The sequence below is a fragment of the Eucalyptus grandis genome, chromosome 11 (genome assembly GCF_016545825.1).
Source record: "Eucalyptus grandis isolate ANBG69807.140 chromosome 11, ASM1654582v1, whole genome shotgun sequence".
NCBI lineage: Eukaryota > Viridiplantae > Streptophyta > Magnoliopsida > Myrtales > Myrtaceae > Eucalyptus > Eucalyptus grandis.
In genome coordinates, this window is record NC_052622.1 from 46,587,256 (window position 1) to 46,596,991 (window position 9,736).

The window sequence follows — 9,736 nt, forward strand, 5'->3', positions numbered from 1 at the left end:
GGGTCGGCCTCGCCGGGGCTAGGCAAGGCCTACCGGCCACCGGCATGGTGGGCAAGCCTCACCGAGGTTGGGCAAGGCCCGCCCGGCCACCGGTGAGGCTCACCCGGCCCCGCCGAGGCTCGGCCCGCCAATGGCTAGGTTTGCATCCGACGAGCTCACCAAACCGATTGCTAGCGATCAGCAACGGCGGATAGCAATCGTGGGATGGCGGTTGATGAAGAAGAAGAGAAAATGGAAGAATAAGAGTTGGTTTTGATTCTTAAATTTGCTCTCGGAACAAGAATCAACTTTTTTTTTTATTCTTGATTTTGTTCCGAATCTACTTCTGGGAACAAAAAAATAGAAATTTATTCTCGGAACAAAAATTTTACCAAACGCAATTCTGTTCCAAAACTACTCCCAAAACAAAAGAATCATAATCAAGTACTGTTTGAATGGTTACCAAACAAACCCTTAGTAAATGACAAAAATGGTTGGCTAAAGAAACGATAGTGAAACTCCTAAAATCCAATTCCTGCCAAGAAACCTGCAAGAGTGTGTGGAATTCATTTAGGTTGATTGGCAGATGTGGATCAATGATTGGTATGCATAATTACATCAAGCTACCATGATTGAGAAAGATTTTAATTTGGTAGTAGCTTACCCTCTCGAAGGAAGTTTTCCTTCATTCCTAATCAAAGAAGTTGTTCAACACGGTGGATTACAAGTATAGGCACCGGCTGAATTCAATTCTAGTTCGATACATATATGCTAACAGTGTTAATAATTCATGGGATTATCTCTCACGAGCCAAGCTCGTGAAGCGAGATTCCTCAACTCGATCCTCGGTTGCAAGAACTAGTAGTTTCGAATTATCCAGAGATCCATTTATGAATTCGAATTCATGTAAAGCCTCCAACGTGCTGATCGCGTTGGTTGGGTCGGATGGATCTTATCCGGTCGCATCATTATTTTGGCGAAATTAAATGAAGCCAAAATTTGCTAGTGGGTGTTGTCTACCTAAATTGGACCGGAATCGGGGGCCGAAGAAAGAAACGTGAAGCCACCAAAGCCAATCCCACTAGCGTGCAAAAGTTCATTTAGGTCTCTTTGGCCCTTGGGCCGAAATCGTCTGGATTGCTGAGATACCCACGTGACGCTGTGCTGTCGCATCGGCAATGTCCTACTTGCGTCACGAGCACGGATAGCAAGTGGAACAAGTCCTAACGTAAAGAAAAGTAGTTCCGTTTGGAATTTCTGGATTGCCGATTTCTACACCGGAGTACTAAACTTGTCTTGCAAATCGGTGTGATTCCACAACAGCAAAGTCGGGGAGGAAGGAAAAAAAAAAAAGGGAGGCAATCTGAACAAGATAACATAAACTTTGATACCGCAACACAAAATAGAAAAATATGGAAAGTTTAAAGATTGAGAAATTGCATCCATCTATTACTTTCTCATAAAAAGCTTGTAGGCATATAGGCTTTATTTATAATATATTTGTGTGGACAATAAAAGGAAAAATAAACATGATAAATAAAGAAAATAATGTGCTACTTGTAAAATAATCAAATTCCCAAAATAGCTTGATTCTGACTATTAATAGCCACTCTGCATGATAAGAATTCCTCAAGTTGATTTGCAACCTCACAAACGGCAGTACCACATTTTTTAAGGGCAATCGATTGCCTTAATTATATTTTTTATTATATTATCTTTGCTTATCATAATTAGTTGTACAAACAAAATAGGAAAGAATCCTCTGTATTAGTTGTTACAACTGGTCGAGCTATTGTGCACCCTTAACATAATTGATAGGGACATCAAAAGATTTCCAACTTGAGACTATATAAAAGTTTTTAAAAAACCGTGTAAATAGCCATTAGACCGAATCACCAGCATAAGGCAAAAGCGTGAATTTAGCCAGTCTATCAAGTTTGCATAATGTAATACGGACCTCCAAGTAACCGGTCACTGACGCTCTGATCTTTAGATTATGACGAAAAGGGACAACGATCAAAACAATGCCTCGATTCTCTGCCAATGACGAAATTCATAATTGTCCTTTCCAAACTACAAGCATGTCATCTCACCTCAGCGAAGTCGTGCACGTACCTCACCCAATTCGGTGGAACCTAGTTGTACTTTTTTCGATAAAAAAAAAATTTACCTAGTTGTATTTTCACATCCAGTTTGCTTGGCCAAATTACGCCACACCTTCTCAATCTTATTCCCCGTCATTGTTTCATTAAAAAAATATATATATACGAATAGCTAATTATAATCCCCCGGTAGGCAACGTTCTAATCGTTGCTGAGTAGCTTGAGATTTCTTCCATACTGAACAATGCCATAATGCCATTGATTGGGAAAGTTATATTATCATCATTGTAGACAACATTCAAAGTATTCGAACCTCACTGAAACAGTACAGCTTCGCCGCATCATCTTGTAACGGCAGAATGAGATTTGAGAAAAGACTGACTAGATAGCATTAGGCGTCGTCACTTCCTTTATAAAGATGGATGACAGTCGAAAAGAGTATCAAGATGAACATGTTGAATTCGACAATCCATAAACAGCTCGACCGCATGCTATTATAAGTCACAAATACACAATCATGCTAACATGGTTTAGGGTATCAAAATTGGAGAAAAGGAATAACCAAAAAAAGGGATCATTCTTGAGATTCGGCACCGTTTGTTGTTGCATCCATTGGCTCGGTCTCCGCTGATTCAGTACCTTTCTTCCCTTTCTTCTTCTTCCCTCCACCTTTCTTCTTGGTTTTGGTCCCCAGAGCCAACCAAGCCTTGATCTCAGGATCATCTATCGTCTTTGTCGGCTGAAGCTCCTGCAACGAATGCGATGTAATCCTATCTGACCCATTTGGCATTAATAAGACAGTGAACTTGATATGGGCAGCATAATCACCTGCAAAACAGACAATTTAGTGACTGAATGGGCAATGTAAAATGGGTAGGAACACATTCCATTAAGATTTACGCCAATCTCTCAATGAACTGAAATTATTAGACAAGCTTAGCGTTTCCCTCTTGAGGTTATATCAACCTGGCATCTGCTAGTAGGAAATAATCTCTAGTAAAATACAGGAATGCCTCCGGAATTATGTATATCATACCAGGCTTCTCATGAAGTACAGGATAAGGCTGCAAGAGCTCGTGATTTACACATTCAACTAATCCCAGCCGGGCCCTTTTCTCTTCCAGTGCCCTGAGGAATTAAGAAGAACACTGATTATGGCAAAACTTCCAGCACTGATTTATAATAATACCAACAAAACTTTCATGGCACATCAAAAAATGCGTTCTAGAGCATAAACAACCTTGCACTGAATGGTAGGATGGGAAATTTCTGGTTTATTTCACTGAAAATAAACCTAGAGGCCTTCATCTTTAAGTGATAATTCTTGTCCACAGCTCTCTTATATACAGTTGTCTGCTTCTCATCCAACAGTTTAGGCTGCATAAATGACATATAATCAGGTGAAGCTACTCAGCAGAAGATTATATACAGCAACCTTTCATGTTTCCATATATCGCAGATGGCAAAATTACCTTCCCCTCGCCCGTACTTGTGACAATATCTATTGCATAAACTTCGTTCTCCTCAAATTCAAACTCATCAACTTTTGTGTCTGGATTTGAAACGCTGATGATAACCTTGTTGCCATCTATCACAAACTGCTTCAGTTGGTGGCTAAGCACACCTTCGACAATTTTGCAGTCATATGCAGCTGCAACTTTATTGATTGCTTCTGTTACATCTTTGTTCTGCCATAAGAAAGAAAAAAAGAATTCACTAAAAAATTCCAACATGAATCTAAATGTAGACTGAAATATAGATACAGAAAAACAACGGGAACAAAATTTTGCTTCAATTAAAAAATCTTGGATTGCTTCCTTGATAAATGCTGTTGCAACTTCCTCAAGAATAATATGACAAATGAAGCTCCTGGTGTTCAAACTCCATAAAGCCTACTATTTTGGGTGCTCTAGTTTAATAATAGTTGAATATGAAAGAGCAGTACTTCTTATCAAATCTAAAAGTAGATGCTGATTGTAGAATATTCTGCAGCACAAGCATGGAGCAAATAAAAGCCATGGTCCAGCATAACACCTCTCTCCACTTGAATAAATTAAAATCTAAGCTTATAATTAGGTCCCTGAACAAAATTTCCCCATCTCGGTCTCTATTAACATTCTAGAGAAAATGCAAAAAACATCCATCGTTACAGAAGCAACTCCAAACAAACTATCATGGCTCTTGAGCAGTAATTATTAAAATCAAATTGTCCACCCAACACTATCTATCATCTATGGAACCTGTCTTAATGAAAATGTATCTCATGCATCTGCCTCTTTGCTAATTCTAAAGGCAAACAGCTTCTTACAATATGTGTCAAGTTAGTACATACATGCTTCACAGTATGAAATCCAGGCTTAAGAGAGACTAGCATGGAGGAGACCATTACAGATGATTTCCTCAACTCGAACTGAATGAGACACGAAAGAACAAACTTTACTGGTAACATAGATCCCATGTCCATTATGACTTTCTTTCTAATTACTTCTCTAGAAGATATAGCTACATGATTATCACCCATACTAATATATTATGCCCTGCAATTATGCTACCATAACCCAGAATTAGAAATTACATCATCATCAAACTGTTGACATTAAATTTATCTCTTTCAAGGGATTTAAAATTCCAGCACAAGAAGCAAGCTAAAAGGATTAAAAGGGATTATCTTGCAAAAGAAACAACAAGATGCGTCTCACTACTCCAAAACCTAAAATATAAGTATGCAAAGGGCTGGTCAAAGAATGGATTATAAAGAGCAGGTGCCCAACAAATTTGGATAACTAAAAACTCTGCTTTTCATAAAATAGACACATGCAGACTAGTGAACAGTGTTCACGACTAACAACTAAGAAATAAGTATCCCTACAAAAGAAAGTTGCTGCAGCAGAGCAGACTAGAGAGAATAACTAGCAACTAAAGGATGACATGAAATACACTATTGTCTTGCATTCTTCCCATTTTGGTTGCGAGGGAGAGAGGCATTCAGGGGTTGCTGCAGATTGCCCATCAGAGTAACTATGACAAAAGCCTCATGTGGATATTTGGTCCATAGCTTTCGAAATTATTCATCACGCAGTGGCACCGCCAACACAATGCATACCCAGGATTTTCCATGCTTCTCCCGAAAAAGTAGACACTTTGACGGGCTAGCAGAAAATGAAAAGAACATATACCAAAAACTAGGAGAGAAAAAATGGCATCCACTATACAGGGAGAGCTAAAAATGCTATGCTCCAATTGTCAGCATCCATCAACATTTAGAATTTAAAGCTGCCAAATATACATTGCGATGTTGGGACACCGTAACAACATGAGAGAGAATAAAGCAAGCAACTCTTTTAAAGGCAACTATCTACCAAAAAAAATAAAAAAACCCTGGCAGGGAATTTAGGGACATGATCTCCGATTCCTTGTACTCATGATCTCCGATTCCTTGTACTCATCATCAAGTAGAGATCATTTCAGCCACACCTGTGTCCCATTAAAGGTATGATCACACCAAAAAGGAGAACAGAATGGCAGCCACTAACTGTCATCCCAACTGGAAAAGAAAAGATAAAAAAAAAAAAAAGCAAAATCCGAATGCAACCCATACTAATTAATCAATGAAAAAATGTTGGCCTAGAGGGTTATGGATCAATCTACATCATTCCGATCAATCTCAAATATCCCAGATATGGCCAAACATAATATTGGCAACAGGGAAAAGAGGAAATCAACAATCATTGATCACCTCGGCAAAGTCGCCATAAAAATTCAATCAACAAAGTTACTTAGTCCACATTATCTATCTATACACACAAATTTCCTCATACACCTGTAAGCTGTCAACAGATTATTCAACAGTCTCACAACAGATAGACTTCCACTAAGAATGAAAAGTACATTCTAGCTAAGCCAGAACAAGAAAATACATACTTGAGGTGCACAGAAATTCCCCTATCAGAGTAACTATGACAATAGCTTCATCTGGATGTTAGTCCATAGCTTATTAAAAAGATTCATCCTTTAGGGGGCAACACATTTGATGAAAAAGAAAGATAAAAGTTGACATCCAATCATAATTCATTCTAATAAAAGAAGAGATATGAGAAAACCAAATGTGCAAAGAATTATCACATAAAATATTTTGCATTTCAAAGAATTCAAACATCCAGGAGGCATCGTAAGCCTACTTTTTTTTTTTTACAAAAAGTACAACAAGCCCGGGTAGACATTGAGGAGGTTTCAAAACCGTATGAATAATCCTAAAAGTGCAAACAAAAAGATCGAATTTAATTCAACCTGGCCTGGAAACAAACCTATGCTAATATATTGAAACATTTCAATATATCAACATGTGAAGATCCAAGCCAAGAGTTGTAAAGCTGCCAGGTCATTGAAAAATGATACTTGTCAATGACAATCTTTTAGTACTTATATTTTCAAGACAAACAAATAATACAGAGCCAAGATCCTACTCTCAATCAATCATCATAAAAACCGCCATGCCTGCCCTTAGCAGAGAAGGCAAAATATATGAGGGGAAAACAGCCGTATAAGCATCACATAGACCACTTCCCTCCATTTTCACCGCATGAACTCCACCATATATAAGACTTGTAAAATAAAATACATAGATAATATACTACATAGTTGCATAAATGCCAGGCATGTATTGCCTACTGTAATTTTGACCTAAACCAGGATGCAGTTACATTCAGCATTCACCAAGCAAAACTGAATAACAAAGTGCAAGGAATAACTACGCGCACACATAGAAAAATCACCCAACTTGATAATTACTCATGTCATGAAAAGCAGCTGACTTACATTTTTTCCCGGTCTCACAAGCCTCAAAGCAACTTCTGCAGCGGTATTTGCTGCAGCAATTACATCTGCTGCTCTACCCGTTACTGGTCCTTCTTGAAGGACATGTGTGTGTGCCACTACAGCAATGAACCCATCTATATGGCATCCCATATCACTGAGTCAACATCAAAACCAACACGAATTAGTTAAACAACTCAAGCCCATTTTTCGATTCAACAATTCGAGGGTTCATCAATATATATTAGAAAAAAAATGTAAAATTATAAGAACACCAAAGCTTGAAGAAGATTAGATAGAGCTTACATTTTCAATATATCACCTTCTTCCAAAACCGTCTCGTCACTTGCCAAGGGAGAAAAATGGCAGACGGTGTTGTTAACAGAAATACAAGTTGGAAACGCAACACCCCTCTCGATCTTTTTCTTGACATTCTTGTACATGTTCCCTGTTTGCCTGTATAGAAGAAAGCGCTCATTGAGAACCCATTTGTACATTTTCGGAAAGGAGGCAGAGCAAGTGAAATGAAACCAAGGGCATACATGACAAGCGAATTCGGCGAAACCCTCAAGCAGATAGACTTACTCTCTGATAAAGGAGTCGCCTTTTTCACAAACGTCCACGACCTTAGCCTTTGGTTTACATTCCGAGATGACTAACTGCAAGGCCTCTGCAAGCATCGAGCGCAACATAGGAAATTCCCATAAGGGTAAGTCATCAAAAACAGAAAGCAAATCAAACACGATCGTCGACCCTCGTCACCGGCTCCTCTCATCAGCCACATCAAAAAAAAAAAAAAATCCCTCCCGGGTACACAGGCCATCTCATCGCCGTCCTCAACCCACTTTGCATACATACACACAATCCGAAACGACAAAGAGAGAGTGAGAAAGAGAGGAACTAACTGTTGACGATCTCAGCAGCGCTCTTGTACTTGGTGACGACATCGGGGGAGGTGAGATCCAACTCCTTCTCCTCTCTCTCGTCGTCCGACATCGCTGCTCAGCTCGACGGCCCCGGGAACCCCCTCAACGCCTCCTGAAAAGAAACCGCAAACGCGAGCTCCGCAGATGAGCAAAACCGAAAGCAAGCAAGCAAGCGCGCGCGAGAATCGAGGTCTCAGACAAAGCCGAATCCGGAGGAAAGAAACGGAAGACGATCGAGGCGACCGGAGGGCGGCGAGCTCACCCGATTGAGATTCCGCAGAAGCGAAGCAGAAGGAAGGAAGGAAGGAAGGAGCCGAGAGAGGGGATTAGGGTTTTCGGCGGGGGCTAGTGGAGAGAGGAGGCGGAGAGATCAGCTGGGCTTATATAGAGCGAGAAAGGGAGGGATGGGGGTGCGCGAGCAGTAGAGGAGTGATGTTTTTAGGGTTTTGTTCTGTTTTCAATGCTCCGCCTTCCGGCCGCTCGTCCCGACCCAATTGTTGTTTGCCTTTGTTTTTTTTTCCCTTTTCCCCTTTTCGTGAGCAAGAGTAGTCATGGTGTTTGAAATTTGGTTCCTTGTACTAAGACCAATCGAGTTCATGAAGTCTCAAAAATTTGAAGATATTTTTTTATTTGGCTCACGGTCGGTGGGTTCGCCGTATGTCGTGCGTGTTTGCCATCGGATATTTGGCAATTTGGAAAAAAAAAAATATTTTAGAAGAATAATTCCAAATGCACGTGTCATTTGTTCGGATGATGAACTTGTACCTAGTTTTTGTTTCTAAGTTGGTGTCGTGCCTTGTCATATTTCGATTTGGAGATGTGAACGGTTATCCTTATTGTATAGGCAAACTGGAGGATCACAATTTGGGTTCATTAAGATTCAGATACGTTTGACTTTTAGGCTATTTTGTTGCAAGGCATGTAGAGAAGGAAATTTATTAATAGGATGGTCCTAATCCATCATGTGTAAATAGAGAGAGAAAAATATGCTTTAGCATATGAGTGAGAAGCGAGCTGTTTTACTAAATTTCTATTTTGACCTCTCGGGTTTTTTCCTATTTTGGAATGTTTCAAGTTTGGATCACATTACAGCACAGCAGAATTTAGTAGGTTAACGTTGCGGGGCGTTACAATATATCCTTAACCTTTTTTGGCTCAAGTCCTCATGACGCTGTGGTATGACAAGATATAATTAACCAATGGTCAATTTTGATTAAACGTGAATTTCCACGTGGTAAGATCTTGTTTGATAACTGAATAGTGCTCTTACTACAAATACCTTTTGGAAATCATTCATGGGAGAGCTTGTAGAATTAGAGAAGGCCTTAAAAGTTACAACAACTTGGGTACTGTTTACACACATTTTTCATCAACCTAACAATTTTTTTGCTTTCATGTTTGTTGCAATGTTCGATATTCCATGCATGTGCTCTCAACTTTTTTTTGCTTATTGATAGTACTTGTGTGCAATACCAACTCTCCCTCATAGCAACAGATCACCTGTGAATCAGGAAATTGTCTTCAACAGAAGTTTTACTCCTAATGATTTGACAATTCCGTGTGAGATTGTAGAACAACTTTTCTCAAGTTGGCCTTGCAAGATGCAAAAGCATATTCCCTTGATCTCCATAGTTAGAAACAAGAACACATGTAATCAAGTAAAAAGATTAATGCACCTATCTTGAAATCCATTGCTCTTGATACAGAAAAGCAACAATCTAAAGCATGAGTACTTCTCCTCTATTGCCATCTATACACTAGCTCATTGAGACGTTCTCTAACCCTTATCGTTTAGTAAACGCTCCTTATATGAGAATAATTATGTGTAAGGGTTAGACAATAGACTTGAGTATTATTTATAGAGTTTTTAATCAAACCTTCTCATTATGAAACGGGCTCAACTCAATTCGCACTTGC

The 9,736-nt window shown here is 39.3% G+C and overlaps 1 protein-coding gene across 1 annotated transcript; it reads right to left on the minus strand.

The window, feature by feature from the left end:
* Positions 1-2,446: 2,446 nt before the first annotated feature.
* Positions 2,447-8,242, minus strand: LOC104426368 (ERBB-3 BINDING PROTEIN 1). The gene is made up of 9 exons (XM_010039389.3): positions 8,082-8,242; positions 7,799-7,931; positions 7,479-7,563; positions 7,200-7,349; positions 6,897-7,050; positions 3,554-3,769; positions 3,322-3,458; positions 3,118-3,209; positions 2,447-2,909 (listed from the first exon to the last, which is right to left on the minus strand). Exons 2-9 carry the CDS (start codon positions 7,887-7,889, stop codon positions 2,656-2,658), a joined length of 1,179 nt encoding a protein of 392 aa, XP_010037691.1. The 5' UTR covers positions 7,890-7,931; positions 8,082-8,242; the 3' UTR covers positions 2,447-2,655.
* Between the last annotated feature and the right edge of the window lie 1,494 nt (positions 8,243-9,736).

Coding starts and splice junctions, on each gene's coding strand:
- LOC104426368 (XM_010039389.3), bottom strand. CDS start 7,889: ATGTCGGACGACGAGAGAGAGGAGAAGGAGTTGGATCTCACCTCCCCC. Junction 7,350..7,478: donor GGCGACTCCTTTATCAGAGA/GTAAGTCTATCT, acceptor TCTTCTATACAG/GCAAACAGGGAACATGTACA. Junction 7,051..7,199: donor GAAGGTGATATATTGAAAAT/GTAAGCTCTATC, acceptor ATGTTGACTCAG/TGATATGGGATGCCATATAG.